Source organism: Pundamilia nyererei, unplaced genomic scaffold, assembly GCF_000239375.1.
Source record: "Pundamilia nyererei isolate P.nyererei 1_Seehausen unplaced genomic scaffold, PunNye1.0 scaffold00028, whole genome shotgun sequence".
Classification (NCBI taxonomy): domain Eukaryota; kingdom Metazoa; phylum Chordata; class Actinopteri; order Cichliformes; family Cichlidae; genus Pundamilia; species Pundamilia nyererei.
The window spans coordinates 2,251,258-2,270,408 of NW_005187429.1; the positions used below are offsets into that span (position 1 = coordinate 2,251,258).

At 39.6% G+C, this 19,151-nt stretch overlaps 2 protein-coding genes across 2 annotated transcripts in view; both read right to left on the reverse strand.

Moving 5' to 3' along the window:
• The window catches only part of grinaa (glutamate receptor, ionotropic, N-methyl D-aspartate-associated protein 1a (glutamate binding)), a 15,039-nt gene extending 7,307 nt beyond the window's left edge, over positions 1-7,732 (reverse strand). The window contains exon 1 of the mRNA XM_005728405.1: positions 7,497-7,732. The gene's annotated coding sequence lies outside the window, so the exon portion shown is untranslated. The remainder of the gene's footprint in view (positions 1-7,496) is intronic.
• A 1,246-nt stretch (positions 7,733-8,978) lies between these two features.
• Positions 8,979-17,567, reverse strand: mapk15 (mitogen-activated protein kinase 15). The gene is made up of 15 exons (XM_005728407.1): positions 17,311-17,567; positions 17,046-17,197; positions 15,386-15,484; positions 14,718-14,747; positions 14,132-14,222; positions 13,586-13,716; positions 13,054-13,217; positions 12,803-12,942; positions 12,656-12,713; positions 12,117-12,254; positions 11,802-11,907; positions 10,132-10,459; positions 9,823-9,953; positions 9,551-9,703; positions 8,979-9,350 (listed from the first exon to the last, which is right to left on the reverse strand). The coding sequence occupies exons 2-15, from the start codon at positions 17,142-17,144 to the stop codon at positions 9,156-9,158; spliced, it is 1,863 nt and encodes a 620-aa protein (XP_005728464.1). The 5' UTR covers positions 17,145-17,197; positions 17,311-17,567; the 3' UTR covers positions 8,979-9,155.
• Positions 17,568-19,151: the final 1,584 nt, after the last annotated feature.

Sequence of the window (19,151 nt, forward strand, 5' to 3'; positions counted from 1 at the left end):
TATAACCTCTTTTTAAGTTTTGTGGATATTATACATGGTTATGCTGAGGATATGTCGGCCAATTTCCACTGGAAATGCCTTTTGGTTAAACTGTCAGCGAGGAATTTGCATTTGCACTTAATTTTTTATATAACTTTAATGCACTTAAAAAGCTGCTTGTTTAATTGAAAATACATTGATGTTTTTTGGTTTTTTTTGCAGTAATAAAGTTGAGGAGTTGTAAAGTATTTTGTCTAGTGTCAATTATATCGTCAGTTATATCGTTATCGCAAATTTTCAAATGTATATCGTGATAAATATTTTTGGTCATATCGCCCTGCTCTAGTTGTAACTGTGAAAGAGGCACTCACAGCTTCACAGGTGTGTAGCTGGTCTCTAAGTGAGCTGGGTGTGGTCCAACCACTAAGTACACAAGGGTGTTTGAAGCAGGTGTTGCACACTCAGTAACCTCATGTCTATAGGGTGAACTTCTTTTTCTTTCAGCTGTACATTTGTTTGAATTTAATGTTTCAGTCTGTTTAAATCTACTCTTTGCCTCTGTCAGAGCACTTTGTAAATCATAAAGGTAAATAAAATCACAGTATTAAAAGCCAGGCTAAGTTTATATATAGGTGTGGTGACAAGCACATGTCTTCTGTTAAGGCTGTTTGTGCCACTGAAGCACAGCAGAGGTGGAAGAGACCAAAGGGTACGACCTCAGACTGTGGTATTTCAGTGTGAACCACTGTAGTGCAGTATGAGTTAATGTCAGGAAAGAAATGGCCAAAGGTTACCGTCTGAACACTAGACAAGACACTTGCAACACACTCCTCTGTGAAGAAAAATAAGGGGAGGGGTGTCTGATAGTCCTAAGTATACAGAAGTACAAACCAACATAGAGGAACAAAAACAGGAATATGTCACAATGTTACACAAGTTGGTGGCAAAGACCGCAGACCCTAGAAAGACAATTTGACAATACACATATTTAGCCAGATAATGACAGTACACTAACATTGTTTGAGTAGCCCCACTACTACTCTTAAAGGGATAGTGTATTATTGTTACCAAGACATCTGAAGTAGGTAAAATAAAGGAGTTTTTCTTTTATTTTCTTTACACAAACAGATGAATCTTTGCTACTACAGATGTATGAGGTTTTGTCAATAAATCCGATCTGAGCGAAAACTTTCAGAAGAATGACCGGTTACCCTGATATCTACTTAAAGCTGTCATGGACGTGAGAGGAAAAAGGAAAAGAAACTACAGTACAAACATTGCTCACACACTGGTGCTGAAAGTGTTTCCATGGATGCAGGCGCCGCCTTGGTAACTGTATGTATTATTAATCTGCTTCAGGAGGCAACCTGACATATTGGCCATTACTGCAGTGACCCTCCTCCCACCTGGGCTCCCCGCACAACTTGGGTCAACAGGTTTATATCCTGTAATCTGTAATCTATAATGCTAACAAGGCATCTAAAAGCACAGAGCTCCACAACAGAAAACAAAATGACTCCGCAGAGAGGTGCACAAGGCAAGCAGTCGCCATCTTCCAAATGTGCTGTGCAGGTTTCATAATAAGGCCTGAAGTCCCCAGAGGAGAACTTGCTCAAAGGGCAGGGAGCCAAAAAGCCACTGAGTCAATTGCTGACTTCAAAAGAACACCTGGGGTGCTTTTCATTATGTTAACGTTTGCCTCATGTCCTCTCCTTAAATTGGGAAAACGTTCTCTCTTCCCCATAATAAATTACTTTCTAATCTGTTAATTTGACCTTAAGCAAACAAGGAGAGTGGAGGCTTCTAGAAGAGATTAGAGAGAGGAAACCTTTTTTTTAAATCAAGTGCATGACATTTAAATGCCACTGCTTAGAAATGAATATTTCTTCCATCATTGGATCTTATCCTTGCATCACTTAAACCATTTTACACATCCAATCAATGAGAATCAAGATGAGATATCCTCCACATTTGCCTTCGGCCACACATGTAGTAAACAGCAGAAGATAGCCAGCTTCAGATACAATGTCCTTTTCTGGAAATACTGCATCGGGTTTATTTTTAGGGTGACACTGTGGTTGTGTATACAAGAGAAGAAAATCACCCTCTGTTAGGACTATAGCTCTATTCTTACAAAGCTACAACTGGGTTATGGAGGACCAGGAGTCATACACATTGACATAAATCTTTTCATGAATGAATGGATATCTAAATTGTGCAATAAAATATTAATTAGTAAATTAAGTAGCAAATTAACTGTTAATGTACTCTATTTATTTAGACATTCAAGTAATGCATTATTTGAATATTTAATGGACAATAAAAAGAGTAGTTATAAATACATTTTTCAAACTACTAATCCATTAATAAATAGTTCAAATACAAAAGGGATTTACAAAAAAGTCAGTAAAAACATTTTCAGGTTCAAAAAAATAAAAAATAAAATAGTATTTTCAAAATCTTTTAACGTAAATGGATTTTAAAAAAAAAATCAAATTAGGAATACAGTTTTTCCAATTCTATTTCTTTTCCTGGGAGCTATCGGACTAGTTTCTCCATTTAGCATTTCCATGGCTCTTTTTCTCCTTTTGAAAGTCAGAAAAAACAAACAAACATGTGGTGTGACGTAAGAAGCTCTTCAATAGGATGTGACCTCCTGGATGTTTAAATCGATGAATTTTACTCTGATAGCTTTGCACGGCTAAGGCATTTTTTAGAAGTGTTTAACATCAGCATAAGCATGCACAGACTGTGAAAATATTACATCCCAGCAGTAGTAGCTAGCTGACATTTTTTAATAAACTAATGTGCTTGTCACAAGAAGCTTAGAGCAGCAAAAACTGTTAGAACCAGGAAGGAGCCCTGTTACAATTCTACACAGAATTACAGCAATGACTGAAACCTACAACCTTAAAAATGAATAAAAAGCTGTCTCTAAACACTCATCAGTTCAGATGTTTTTACACTACTTTCTGACACTTAAGAGTTAAAAGAATTGAAATAAAAGTAAGTCACTGAAAATAGATGATATGTACAGTTTTAGTTGTTACATGATAGCTGTTCAGGCCCACTTTTCAACTTTTAGTTTCACTTTTCAGTCAGCATACTACTGGCACGTAGAAGGTTGGGCTATGTGCTGCTACTTTATTGAAGGACTGCACACAGGCACTTCTGCGTAGGTTTCATATTCTTCACTGTTTACAGCCAAATATAAATGCATACAAAAATGCACAATGAGAAGCAATGGTGGAGCAGACTGCAGGTTACCTTTATAATAATAGAGAAGCCTGTGGTGTTTAGACTACACCTACTACGTGTACAAAACTGTAAACAGTACAAATACACTGAGTACTGAAAAAAAATACAGAGGTGGATGGAAGTATCCATTCATTTCCAGATCAATCTAGTAAAAGTTGTTTACTCTTTCCCCTTCCTCTCTTTTCAGGGCACACCGAATTAACGGTGAGTGTTATGCAACACTGCTCCATTTCACTCTGGCAAATACATCCGGACTCCAGTGTGCATCCTCATGATCCCTATCTGTCCATCAGTAGGACAGTGCAGTGAGACACTGCAGACATACAAGCTGGCAGTGCTTCACAGTGACAGTCTGCATTAAGATCATAACAGATTACAATCATTATCTGAGGAGTCAAATCCCTCCCCGAACAACAATGGTTGCATAAGAGGGATGCAGTATACACCCAGTAGCATATTTTTGTTAGATTTCTTGAAGAATCCAATATGTGGTCAATGTTAGCTTACATAAAAAGATTACCCTCCCCTTGTATAGACAGAAATATTAGTCAATTAAAGTAGCCCTGGTGAAACTATAACCAAAGAGGCCTTAACTAATTACGTGAGTCACCCAAAGCATGTGATATCCACCCCGTCCAATGTTTACAAAAAGTGTGAGTGTGCAACTCACGGACAATTCATGTACACTTTTCAAAGCTATACACATCCCCATTTTATCAGTTACTGATTTTAACTACTTTGGGGGTTTTTTGTTTAAAAGGGAGCTTGTTAGGCTTTGAAGTCCATCATTAAAGAGAACATTAAAAACTGAGAACATGAGAGAAAATTTTGAACTTCACAAAAAAAGCAGCTTCAAAGTCCTCGTAGCTGACTGCTCACTTGCTTCTCTTGAGTAAAGCTAAAACTTCAGGATCTTTTTCTATTAATTTGTAACAGCTTAATGTAAATGATTATCTATATAAAACTTTGGTAAAACTTATCTTTCCCAGTTGCATAAATTCAAAAAACATCAGCTGTTTTTATATTCATGTTACATTTAACAGCCGTGACTTCGCACTGTGTTTTTGATTCTGAATTTATCTGCACTGCTCTGTTTGTTGCTATGTAGAATGGATTACCTCCTATAATCCAAAGTAACAACACAGAGTTCAAAAAACACGACAATATTGTCAGAAATACACATTAACCCTCAAGTTCAAAAGTTCAATTCAGCAACCAGTAACCACAACAGTTTCACTTCACCGTCTGGGTTGGTACAGTCACAGTTTTTTGGGGTTTTTTAGAGTGAGTTTGAGGCATGGTTTGTACAGCTTTACAAGCATTACGTGAGAGATTTCAAATCCTCTTAGGACAGACGCTCCATCGCCGTGGATAAAGACAGTGCTGCTATCCCTGGCTTCTGCTGATAGCTATCGCTAGTGGAATTAGGTTGAACGGAGGAACTCAGTGGGCTAGACAGAGAGCCAAGTTAACACAATTAGGCTACCACAATACATCGACAAACCCACATTCAAAACATCACGTACATGCCTGAGCCACACAAGAAGACAAAGTGACAAAACAGGAACAGCTGCACAAAACAGTGGGGCCAGTATGGAGGTGAAATATCTGGCACTGCAACAACTTCAAATGAGAAGTGCTACACTTGAAAGTCCAACATATTTAAAAACAAAGCATACAACACTACAATAAAACTGTTCAACACTTCCTAAAATCAGAAAACCCAAAAGCTTTTCAATTAAAGTTTGGGTTAGTTTTCAACTCAAAGATGTAACTGGCTGAGCAGGAACCTTTTGCTTTTCTTTTAGTCGCTGTAGCATGACTAAGTGATATCATCAAAATAAATGCTGTTTCACAGTCACATGGTGTTCATGTAACTCTGCTGCAAGCCTGTTTTGCAACATAAAAAGACCCCACGTGCTTTAAAACCACTACAGAGACGGCTGTGCTTTAAACCAAACCCCTCAGCTGACACTGTTCATGTCCTATTAACGAACAGCTAACTGGACCACTTGGCTGAGAGAAGCCTACACTGAGTTGCTTCCTACCAGCCAGCCAGCGCAGCAGTATGATACTGTCATCGTGACATACCATGTCAGCAGCAGCTTTGACTTTGTCAAGCCTGCAGACACCTTGCCTTGTGGCAGATGGATACACTTTAGGTAGGTAGGTTAGCACAGAATAGCAACAGACTGCCGCCACTGTGGCATAAAAAAAAAAAAAAATCTACTCAGTTTCTTCTGAAAGTAGAAAAATGACATCATTATAATGATATTTATTTTGTTCTCATAGTTCTATATTAAGAGTTACATATTTCAGCCGTTTTTCTCATTTGACGTAATAAGCTCTCATTGCCGTGTGAAAGTTAATATTGTAACAACATAATAATGAGATACTGAGTTTTTAAGCTCACAAAATTAATGTAACTTAGACAATAGAGTGCTGTAGCAAAACTGCAACTACAAGAAAGCTATTTATTACTAGCTCAGAGTTAAAAATCAAATATTCACTCTCTGTGGGGTTGCCAGTTTCAGGAGGTGGTGCTGGCAAGAGAGATGAACTGTTAGTTGTGTGGCCAAATCTTATGCATCTCCAAATGTTTAATGCAACTCCTCTACAATATTTCATCATCATCAGTAAAACACTACAGCCATATAGAATTCAGTAATCAAGGTATAAGATAAGATAGATAAGACAGATAAGATAGATCTTTATTGTCACTGTTACCAGAACAATGAAACGCAGTTTGGCATCTCTCCATTTGCGGCTGTAAGTTTTTACATTCAACATTCAAGCAAGTTAACCTACAACTGTACAATATTTTTCTCCACATATCACAGGATCATGGTTTTGTCTTTCTCTGTACTTTATCAATACCCCTGTCAAATGAAGAATTGACAACTAAAACTGTCAATAATTTATTTGGAGGTTTGTAATTACAAAAACAACCGAAGATGTCGCTTCTTTATATTTTAAAGGTGTGTGAATTATTCATGGAGGTTAGAAACAGGACATGAGTAATATAACACAGTCATAGTTTCACAGTTTTAGAGCACATATCTCAAAGTCTAGGCCAAATCTAGCCGCCCATATCAGGATAACATAATTTATTGTAGCCTCTCCTTTTTTCACATTGTATTTTTCATGCTCAGCCCTCTGAAATATTTTGTTCAACACCTGTTACATATATGTGCAAGAACAGTGGTTTACACATTCACATAACTAGCAAAAGAGCCTTGGTTCGTGTAAGGCGACTCTAGGATACAGCAGTATATCCCCACGGTTTAAGCTGGAGGGAGCCAGGAGTCAGAGTTTCTTTCTTCCAAAAAACATAAACAAAAAAACCCACCTTAATATTTGTCAAGGTGTGCACAACCAGTAAATACTAAACGCATAATTTAGTATATATATATATAACTATGATGACACAGAAAGATAGCGATTTCATGCGACTCAGTCCGGATTCTACCTTCTGAATCCTCGTGATTAAATAATAAAGCCACTGCTATGAATACTGCGATATCTGCTCAGTCACACACTGAGAAACACCACAAATACTCATAAATACGACGCAAACTCACTGATAAAAACACCGAAATGTCAGAAAGACGAAACTCAAACAGAAATCCGGATTAAAAGTGGAGCAACGCGACATGTTTAGATGAGGTGAGCGACTCTAAACCAAAAACGAAAGCATGCATCGAGCGGTCTCTTTTTTCTTTTTTTTTTAAAATGCTGCACCTGTATTTAGGCGCATCCCCTGCAGGCCTCACCAGCGCTGATAAATGCGACACTGCTACCATCTACTACATGGCATTCACGAATGTTACGCCCAAGCTGCCGAGACCACCATTAATGTCGGAGCGTGGATAAACTACGAGCGTGTGGGCCACAGACACCCGACAGCACCGAGCTAGCCTCGCCATGATGAATCCAATCTGGGTTAGCTACGTTTTTCGGACGTTGACCACACGCCTCGCCCCCAAGCTGAGGACACCGAGAGCTCCTTTTAAAGCCAAATTGCAGTTACACAGACCTTTTGGTATCTGGGTACAAAATGATTAACTAATAACCCTAAATAACAGCATGTGTTTTTGGAATTTACTGCTTTCTATTCCTCTGACAGTTGGCGATAGGCAAGATGCTGACGATTGCTAACAAAAAAGAAAAAGGCGCTCATCATCCATACGTGTTTAATAAAGGGGAAAAATTACTAATAAAACACAAAATACTCATTAAAAAACATTACCGCTTTTTACCTGAGGTAAGTTTACTCCGAAGTAACTGCCGAATTGTACTCTCGCCGTCTCCTCCTCCTCCTCTGTGCTCGCGCTGGGTTCTGGACAGCGGCCCCTGACGTTTTCGACACAGCGTGGTCACGTGTTGTGTGGGAATCACCAGTCATTACAGAAAACCGACACAAATGACTTCACAAACTGCCACATGACATGCTTTTCCCTCCCATAACGTCATCGGGATAAAGACAAAACAGAGCCGCTCAATTAAATATGCAAACAAAATGCTTCTGTGGAAAGATCCAGATTAATCTGGAAATTACTGCAGGACTCATGCTGGTCTTAAGTCACGTGGTTTATTATCGGTCGCGTTTACGGGTTTTTCCTCTTTAACCGAATATATTCACCTGCTTTTACTTTGTCATTTTCAGATAGAAATGTATAAAAACAAACACAGTTTCAAGATTAACTGCTTTGTAAGTTTGGCTTGTGCTCCCTTTGGGCTTTTTAATTAAGTGAAAAGAGCAAGGTTTTCCGACAGCGATTCACTGATAACTACATTATGTTTAATTTTGTCATTAATTTCAGTATGTGATGTAGTCTGAACCGTTAACATACAGCAGGACGAGTCCATGCTTTCATATTTATGTCAAATTCTGATCCTACAGCTTGAATGTTGGGGCAGAAATTGAGACTCATCAGACCAGGCAACACTTTTCCACTCTTCTGTTGTCCAATGTTGGTGAGCCTATGTGAACTGTAGCTTCAGTTTCTAAGGACCTTGGAAAGAAAAGCGACTGGACTTCTTAGGTTTCTTGAAGATATTTCGCAGTCAGTTTTAGAAACAAAACTGTGGGAGGAGAAGAAATGTGTAAAAAAAACAATGTTTACTTTGTTTTTCTTTACATGGCTGTTCTTTTACAGAGACACTGAGAGTCTGAGTTCTTCCACCTGAAATTGTTCATAGACATTTAAGTGATTCAGTGTTAAACATTATAAAATTCTGTACACATCAGAACAACAAGTAGAATTCTTGCTGGTATGTTCACAAATGAAAAATAATCACTTATTAGATATAATGAATTCACCAAACCATCTATTTGCATATTTTACATGTATCTGCAAGTATTCTGCACCCAAACCACTGGTTCAATGTTCCTAATGTAGTATTAAAACATTAAGCCTCTAGACCAGAGTCAACATGAGACACCAGGGCTTATTTTAAACCGACAGACGCTCCTGAGACAAATGCTCAAACTTACTATTTAGCATATGCACTTTAATACAGAGCCTCTCTACAGACAGACAGGCTAATCCAGCCTTCTAAGAAAAGGTTTCCAAGTTTAAAAAAACAAAAAATACACACATTTACATATATTCATACATCATTGGTATTAACGCCTAGAATTGATATGATCTATCTATCTATCTATCTATCTATCTATCTATCTATCTATCTATATATATATATATATATATAGATAGATATATAGATATAGTCACAGACAGTGAATAAATTCATGTATCCATGGGTAAAATCTAAATGTAACATAAGAGATGTTTGTTTGATCTGCCTTTCAGAATCGTTTCTAGTCCTAGTCTGAAGGAGATCAAAGCAAAGTTTGTTGTGTGTTTAAACACATGTGGCACCGGACCCCTATGTAACTGCAGGTATGACAGCAGTCACTGGTTGCAAGGGCGGCCCCGAAGAAGACTGTCCAGTCCAGTCTTGTTGATGGTGCCATAGGCCTGCGAATAGCTGCCTAGTTTGGCTCGTGGGTCGCCAGCTGCTGCCACGTTACAGTTAGTCTGAAACACTTTCTTGCTGAACCGCAGTGGTGGCCGGGCCTCATGCACCTGAGTGGTGGAGCGCTGGTTCTGCATGAGAAGAAGAAAAAATTAAACCTGGTCAGACACACGTGACAGTGACCAAGTTTCTTTTCTTGCCCCTAAAGCCACCAAGTTTCAAAATAATCGCCATCTATTAAATCCTCAAAAATGTTTTAAAAGTCACTTCATTTTTCTAAAATTGCATCTGTTCTTTCATATAATATTTTACATGGATGTAGTGGACTGACCAGACGTGCTGATGTGATGTAAAGCCCAGAAGACAAGGATGTCTCATCTTTGCGTACTAACGGGTTATTCTGGGTGTGGTTTAGGGACGAGGAAAAGGAATGGTTATGGGCCACGGGGGCTGAGCGACCACGCTGGAGAATCTGGTCCATCAACTAGCAGAAGTAGGGTGAGGAGACAGAGAAAAGTACAAATGGTCAGAAGTACAAAACGAAACAAGGCTTACATCACTAAAGGAAAACAAAGCTGAAGTGGACTGAGGTCTGACGCTTACTACACCAGCGCTGGTGCCCTCTGTTGGTGATGCAACTGCATTACTGTAGCTGCTCTGTCCCACTGGTTTCCTGCTGGCTGCAGTGGATTGGTAGGAATGAGGAGGACCACCTGGACTCCGAACAAAGACATCTGAATGAAGAAAACAAGAGTTTGAGGCAGTATAAACACAGCTGTTGTACTGTGCTTATTAAATACCTGTCTTTCTGATGGCTTAATAATTATGCTTTTCAGGAATTTTCAAACCCCACCATTTTTTAAACAAAAAGACAGGTTTCATATTTTACACCAAAAAAATAAACTCTCATACTTGGGGCATGTGTGATGGGGTTATATGTAAATTTTCCTATGCCAGGGCCAGCTAGAGGGCTCGTCTTCTCTGCTGCAGGTGGGGTGGATGCATTCACCGCCTCGGTTTTGCCAACTCCTGTACATGGAGGCACATGGGTCGTCTCGTCAGTTTTTTCAGGTTTTGGTTTTCTTTCATCATCACCATCTCTGATGCTGTTTGCAGCCACTTGGCTCTTCACTCCTTTATCACACTTCACACTGGGCTTCTCACTGCTGCTGACACAGCTTCCTTCCTTTGGCTGGATCAACCTCAACATCCCTTGGTTAGTTCTCCTCTCCAGTATCATCTGCAGGTTAAAAAAAGATACAGACTCTAGCATTTTTAACTAGTTTGATTAACTTCCAGTTGTCTCATTTGTATAGAAAATTCAGAGACCATGAATGTTCAAGCATGATCACACAGGTATTGTTTTAAAGCTACCTTGTGTGTCCAATGAAGCACTGAAAAGCCACCTTTTGTTTTTAAACTGTGGAACAGTCTGCCTTTTGTTATCAAATGATGACTTCTTGAAACAGATAAGCACAGTGAATCCAATTCAACGCATTCTTTATAATGACCAGCAGAGACCGGAACATTGGAATAATTGTATAATTGCAGTAGATGTATTGAATTATACTGAAACTGAAGTAAAGCCAGATGTTTCAGAAGTTGCCTTGGAATCTTTCGGTTTTCAAAATCTCTTCAGCATTAAAGTAATGCAGTGAAAACAAATATGGATTAAAACAGCCCTTGTATTCCTGCCACAGTGTAACTCAGGTTAATGCAGTAACCTGAACCTGACCATCACAGAGGTTGAGGCAGCACTCCTTTGAAAGTGTTTTTCTGTGACGCGTTCAAAACTGTCAAAAGTCCGTTTATTAAAGTGAGCAGATTCGAGCTTTGAGAGCAGAGTTACCCCTGAGAGCATGAACCTGCTGCATCGCTCACACACCAGAAATTCTCCTGTGTGTGAAGGCTTCGTTGTGCTGTTGAATTTACATGTGAGTAAATTAATTTTGCAAATGGCAATGAACACCTCCGCTCGCGAAAGTAAATTATTTCCTCCTGATTACATTTTTTTTACTGCACGCAGCTTTTGACATAAATATAATTCCATAGTTGTGTCTTAAGGCCTAACCATGAATAAGATCTCCAAATTCAATGTGCCACAAAGTCCTCTGTACATTTCATCAGCTGCATTTGTTTACATGCAGCAATGTTAATATGTATCATGCCTGCTTTATAAATAAATATAATACAACTCGTGATCCGACTGAAAATGCTCAGCTTGAGGATTTCGCTTGGGACTAAATTCACTAATTGTGTGATGGCACAGTAACTATGTCCATCTTTTATATACAGTCTATGTCTTAATATTTAGAAAAGCAAGCTGAAAGCCCTAAATTCTTAATTTGGAACAACGTTACAGTACATTCTTGACTCATTTTTTGAAATGTATTTCTAAATTTTGAAACTGTATTGTTTTCTTACATTTGCTTCTTTCGGTCTTGCTATGTGAAGCAGGCAGAGTTGCATGTTTGTGTGAAGGGTCCTACAGCCTACAGAGCTTTTTCAGTAGTTTTTTGTAGTATACCTCAAAGTAATCTGATGTACTCAGTACTCAAACTCAGTTATAAGTCACACTGTACCTCATATAGTTTGTTGCGGTATTGAACCACAGATAGCTGGATGTCATCATCCACTGGCAGCACTACGTCGTAGTTCAGTGTTGGCTCTTTGGCTGGATTGTGAAATCTTCAGAAATGGATAGCACACTTATAAACATATGACAGCACACATGAACATATAATGACAGTAAAATCATAAAAACCATTTACAGATTACAGATTTACCACAAGGGGAATAACACACAAATCTATTCAATCTGACCAACTGAGCAACAAGAAAACAGAATAAAATTTGACCACAGCTCCTAATCCAGGGGCCAGTCTGATCCTTAATACCTGGCTAAGTATGGGTGTTGGAGGGCTTGCTCTGCAGTTAGCCGCTTGTCTGGGTTGAAAACCAAGAAACCCTTCAACAGGTCGAGAGCATCGGGAGGCACAGAAGGCTGAAGAAGATCCTCCAAAGGCACCTGTGGTCTGGTGAAGGATGAACAGATGAAGAAGAAGAATTAACAGGGGTTTATTATAGTGATCTGTCTTTCAGTTTCTGTGGCCTATTTCACCTGCTGTTGCTCAGTTTACTGTTCTGCTGCATCAGTACTTCTGCTCCTTAAGTATTTAATCAGCCTTGCTTCCACTTGCAAGCTCTAATTCTAGTTTTTATGCTGAAGTGGAGGAAATTTGTTAACCTAGCTCTGTGTTAAGAGTGACAAGGTCAGCTGAGGCCACGCATTAACTGTACACACTGTGTACTCACATAAAAATAAAGGGCAAAAAACGCGGGGTTAGTATTTAAGATTACCAGATTCAAACAGACATTTGATGAATAATTTTATGATTTTCACAACATAAATTGCAAACATAAAATATTGTCTTACTTTAGTAACATTCTCTGTATGACAGAGGATCCATATTCTGACTTGATTGCGAGAATATCTGAAAATTAAGGCATATTTAATCAATCCAAAGTAAAAGTAAAATGTCAAGCAGTTAAATACATTTAATCTGGACTTTTGTGAAGCCACCTTCTGGGCTGGGGTGTGGAATGGCACTCATGATCTTCTCTATTTGGTTGATGGTGGATGTCCCAGGGAACAGGGCTTTTCCCAGCAGCATCTCTCCCAGGATACAGCCGAGGCTCCACATGTCCACGCCTTTAGTATACCTTTGGAAAATACGCTGATTATTCAGAAGCACCGCCTAAATTTAACGTTTAGACTCATTTCTGTCAGTGAAAAACAAGCGATAGCAGCAGACGCTCAACACAGTCGGGTACCTTGTGGATCCCAGCAGGATCTCGGGAGCTCGATACCACCGTGTGGCCACGTACTCCGTCAGTGTAGGATTCCCACTGTCCTCTTGGATCTGGTTGAGCGATCTGGCCAAGCCGAAGTCACACAGCTTGACAACACAGTCAGAGTCCAAGAGCACATTGGACGGCTGTGGGAAACAGACAAGAAAAAACATTCTTACCAAAGAGAATTTTCTCAGGTTTCCAGTGCTTGCTTAAAAGATGAAAATGTGAATATGAATGTTCAGTGAGCAGAAAATGTGGGATGAAAAACTATTTTGTGATGCCAAGGACCATTTTGTGAGGTCAACTCAGCAGAGTTTACTGCACAAACCTGCATAGGATAAGGAAATGCCACAGTTTTACACAGGCCACAAAGAACAAATAATTAGAACATTAACATGTGACAAGAGCAAAAGTGCACTGTACATGCATGATACAGGCATTCATTTGGGATTTTTCTAATCCAAATAAGAGCATGCTTCTCACATTCTCACATCTGTTCCATCTGCTGTACCTTTTGGTCCCGGTGGATAACATTTCCTGAATGCAGGTATTTCGTGGCTTTGAGGAGCTGGTACATCACGTAACGTTTATGGATGTCTTTCAGTAGGGTGCCTTTCTTTATCACCGCATGCAGGTCAGTATCTGGTACAAAAGCAGAAACAGGAAAAAAACTGTTATGGGTGTTTATGTAATGATCCAATTCTAAATAATCATTAGTTATAAAGATAACCATCTACGGTGTTGTTGAACATACAAATCATCTATGAAATCACACACGCTAATTTTAATGCAACGGCATGGCTGAAATCAAATGAAATGTAAGCAGTGGGAGTCTGCACTGTAATGCTGCAGTACTGTCAAGGATTAGACTGCATAGACAGGGAGGGCAGTCTGTGGACTCAGCAGTAAGACAGCACAGCCGGCCAAGAGAAGCAGAAGCCCACACACACACACACACACACCTTTTCAGTGCCAGGTTAAGCTACTAAGAGCCCCCGGGGCCTTCCTCATGCTGCTGTGTTACAAGTTCAGATGATGAGCTGGGCTTTACACTCACCCATATATTCAAAGATGAGGTAAATGTCTTTATCGTTCTGTGCTCTGATGACATTTAGAAGCTTAACGATGTTGGGGTGGCCTCCAAACTCCTGCACACAAAAAGAAAAGGTAAACATGCTTACTCTCAAACACAAAACTCACACTCTGGCTACTGTTTGACCAGTAATAACTGGCAATGGTTTTGTGACAAGGTTGTGCAAACAGCAGGGGAAGGTCACATGAAGGTAGGTCAGCAGATAAGGAGGGAAACATTTATGTGATTTATAAAAACAACGTGGAAAAACACATTCCCTGTTTACTTATTTTGATATTTCAAAAAGAATTCACAAGGATTCTTAAGAATATTATATACATGCAACAGTTTTGTGGAGTACTAACAGACTGAACATGTCACTGGTCGAGTTGTAAAATATTATTAAATTCAACTAAAGGTAATTTACATGTAGAGAGATCCAGTACAGTCGGTGAGACTGAGACTGACATTATCATTGTTTCAGTCTTCATAAATGGAACTAAAAGACATGACAGTGATTTGGAAAAGTGTTAAGATTATTTGACAGGAACATAATAAATACTTTGGTTACCTGGAGGAACATGATTTCTCTGAACGTTCGCTGTAAAAAGAAAAAAGAAGACACTGAGGTCATGATCAGGAAATATGCAGCTGTAAATCAGGTGCACACAAGCCACCTGTCCTATGCAAACACTTACTAAACTTGTCTTTAAACAGATAAAGGAGGAAATTAATACCATGTAATACCCAGGATGAGATACAAGCAAAATGTAAGAAGTGGCATGACAATCGTGAACCAAGTAGAGCTGCTTCTACTTTTGCTTTAACAATTTATTCAAATGATTGCTTTTCAGTCAAAATGAAGTGGACATTTGAAAGACTGCAAGCAGGAAATGCTTAATTTCAAGTACTTAAAAAGAAAATTATGGAAAAATAAGAAGCCGCTTTTAGGCCCAAGGGGTCAAGCTGACAGAGTTCTTTCATTTGTTACAGCAGCATTTTTTTTATTGTGTCCTGAAAACGAGATTATTGAAATTCCACTTCTTTTTCTTATATTAACATATCTCGGGGATTAAATGTGTAGCTACACTTCTTACACGCACAAAAAGGAGAGTCTCACTGTTTAGGCCACTCAGGATCAAAGTGAGCTGTATCTGGCCCATGGTGTAAAATGAACTTGACATCCCTGCTTTAGAACAACAGCATTGTTCCACTTACTGCAGATCACATGGTACACACCTGGGCATCTGTCCTGTTTCTGAAGGCATCAAAGATCTTTTTCACAGCCACAATCTCGCCAGTCTGTCTGTCAACTGCTTTCCAGACAATGCCGTAGGCCTGAGGCAAACACAAAACGCAAGTAACACGTCACCAGGATGCTTCTTGTACCTACAGGATTGGGCTTATATCCTGTGCAAGATTTTAACTATAAAAATCAAAATATGAGAATACTGGCATCTGAGTTCAGTTAGGACCACTGTAAGTCAAAATGATAACTTATTCCTGCAGATTTAAGTAACTATAAATTATTCCCATCTGCACTGTGGACTTGCTCTCCCCACAGCTCCATGTGCATACATGGAAAATAAAAGACGGAAAGAGCATCAGCAAGAACCCAGCAAAGAAGAAAGATTCTGAGTGGATGTGGTTTGCAAAGCAGTTTGCAGATGTGCAGCTATAGTGGGCAGGGTAATGCAGCTTTACTACCCTTATGAGTCTTACCAGTAGGATACAGTGAACTAACCCTGCCTGACATCATACATTTAAGTAGCTCTTCTACCAGCAGCTAATCCTATATTCATTAATAATTTTGATTTTTGCATGTATTTAAAACCAGCTAATATGCTGTTTATGTAGAGTCACAAACTGTGTATTATTCCTGCTGGACTAATCTTCACTCCATCAAGAATACAAATCCACTATATGCACCATGTAAAAAAAACTCTTGATCTCTATATTGAATAAAACATGGATGACATGAGCTCTTTGACTTCAGTGATAGCAGGGTGTGAGCAGCGTAGTGAAGCCAAGCATAACAGAGGCAGCAGTGAGGCAGGAGATTATAATACACTCTAATGATACGTGGAGGAAAGAGCACTGGGGATGTGTTTTCTTTTTTCTTCTTCTTCTTCTTTTTTTTAATCAAACAGCTGCAGAAAAACAGGCCTATATAATACACTGACATTTTTTAAACCTGGTATTTGAAGCTATATTTAAAATAAAATAAAATAAAATACATCCACATTATACATCCACATTTTTGAATGCATCTGAAGTCATCTGATCAGAGCTGTTCAGCATCACAGTGCAGGTGTAGGATGCTGCCTAGGTGCAACAGGTTGAACAGCTGTGGGTAACATGAGTCAAAGCCACCCTCAGCATGTCCAGCCAGTTATGTGGTTTCTACGTGGCAGCTATCAGCTGGCTATTTAGAAGCAGAGCAACAACTTGATAATCTCCTGGGGCAAACGGTGGAAAGAAACCGGGCTGTTTTTAGAACTGTGGAAACTACTGGAGACAAAGAAAAACACAAACAAAAGGGATCTGGACTCTAAAGAGAACAAGTGTCCTCACACACCAGCTGATCTGCAAAGAAAGAGTTTATTTTCTTGCTGCCAAAGTAAATAAACCTCTTGCTTAAAACACTGGTATCCACTGAGAACTGTAAGTCTGGAGAATTTCAGGAATTTAAAGGCTTAAGTGCAGAGGAAACTTTAACTGAATTACTGCACATGAAGGCAGAAGAGTTAGAGACTGCAAAAGAAAAAGAAGACTGCAGTGAAACTGTTTTTTTCGCCCGGTTTGCTCAAACAGCAACTTGGAGTTTCGTTAGTAACTGTACAGCCTGAGCAAACAAGTTCATTTCCACTAAATTAAAAAGAGAGAAAAAGTTGCTCACCCCTTTTCCAAGTCTCTTCTTGATGTCATACTTCAGAGAAATGTGCTCTTCCACATCGGAGATGTTTGCTGATTCATATTTTTTGCTCATTTTTTCCATTCACTTCGTGCTCGTGCTCATTCAGTAATCATCACCAGGCTCTTTGATCACTCCTGGAAGAGATCAGGTGACTCTGAAAGCTGGCAGCCTGGTGGCGATGGCCGAACGAATCAGGAGTGCATCGTGCAATATTTCCATAACAATCAATAATTGGAAAGAATCTTACGTTAACAGGCCGATCTCTCTGCAATGCAGGATCTTGGATCTCACCTGGCAACCCTCATGCGACCATATGAGTCATACCCCGCGTCACTTATCAGTCGAGAGGCGGAACAGTTTTTACCTCCATTTAGCGCCTGAAAATTACACCTGATTCAGCCTGTGCTGTGCAGTATCTCTTGTTATTTATCAAGGTGAGCTCCCACTGCTCTCTGCCTCTACTCTCAAAGGTCCTGCAGGAAACACACGGGCCAGTTTTGTCTTTATTTGTTGTCCTGACAACGAATACGCTACTGCTCGCAGGTCTTAAAGTGACCGCCGCACATGCGCCGCCTGCATCGCTGCTGTCAATGTGCTGTGAGATAATCAAATTGTGCAATAGATTACCAATTACCAAAACCAATAGCGATACTTTTAACGGCAGCTTATGTAGGGGAGAACAGGGCCTCACAATTTATGAGATGACTGAGTCATTTATTGCCATTGAGTTCCCCGACCAGACCGATGCGGTGAAAGAGCTGAACCACCAGACACTGTAAAAGCATGGTTCTCACTTTGCAGGATGATTAGTTAACACAACAAAGCACACCTTTAGGCTTTCCATGTATTTTGACCTTAAATGTGTCTTTCTCTAAGGCACTTTGGGTCCACTTCTGTTTTTTAAATGTGCAGGTGACCCTGAATCCACCCTCATTATGATGGAATCAGGCATCACCAACGTGTTTATATACCACTCTTCATTTAATTCTGGGTTATTATTCATCTCTGGCTCTGCATGTCTTTGCCTGTCTCCCGCCCCTCACCCCCAACCCGTGACGGTAGATCGTTGCCCTTCCCTTAGCCTGGTTCTGCCACAAGGTTCTTCTTGATGAAAGGGAGTTTTCCCTTCCCATTGTTGCTAAAGAGCTTGCTCATCGGGGTCGTATATTATTGGAGCTTTATATTATTGAAAGGTCTTTATCTTACGATATTAAGCACCTTGAGGCAACCGTTGTTGTGATTTGGTGCTATATAAATAACATTTAATTGAAAAAAAAAACAAACATCAGCAGAACCCGGCACAGAATATAACAGATTAAATGAGAGACAGGATGTGGAGAGGAGTTTGCAGATGTGCATCTACAGTGGCAGACTAAAATAGCAACTTAAATAGCACTGCCTATATTATTCTCACCTGCTGGATACAGGAAGCTGATCTGCAGTTGAGCCTGACTTCATGGCCTGTCTGAACTACACTGCCTGGCTGCCTACCCCTCCCTGAGTCTTGTTCTGTCAGAGGTTTCTTCATGTTAAAAGGGAGTTTTTCCTTGGTGACAAGGACAGTATACTGGTCACTTAGATCTGAAATGACCAGCGGTAGCTGTAGCAATCACTCATTTCTATGCTGCCACCCTTTATAGTTAGGACCTGGAGCTCCTAAACAGCTGATAATTCTGGAACACAAATTGGACAAAGATTCTCACATCATGGAGGTGGAGCAGGAGTTCCAGGCTTTTCTGTCTGACCACGATACCACTGTGGTCCTCACAAACAAGGCCAGACTTCAAAAAGAGACGGGCAGCTCCAGCTCTCCACAGTTAGGTAGAGTGCATTAGACTCTACTGCCACCTGTGGTCTTTACCAAGTGGCGTTTCGTTGCAACTGATGTTGACTTGTTTGAATTTTCTATTTATTTATTTATTTATTTATTTATTGTTTAGATTAAACGTCCTTGAAATTTTTTCATGATCAAAACAAAGTCAGACCACATTAGTTTTGATATTTTTGCACAATAGAGTTCTATTCCTGCACAAATTGGATTCGAGCATTTAAGGTATTCATGAAAATATGTATACACACACACACACA

Coding starts and splice junctions, on each gene's coding strand:
- mapk15 (XM_005728407.1), bottom strand. CDS start 17,144: ATGGAAAAAATGAGCAAAAAATATGAATCAGCAAACATCTCCGATGTG. Junction 12,714..12,802: donor TCCACACCCCAGCCCAGAAG/GTGGCTTCACAA, acceptor CTTAATTTTCAG/ATATTCTCGCAATCAAGTCA. Junction 11,908..12,116: donor CAACACCCATACTTAGCCAG/GTATTAAGGATC, acceptor CCATTTCTGAAG/ATTTCACAATCCAGCCAAAG.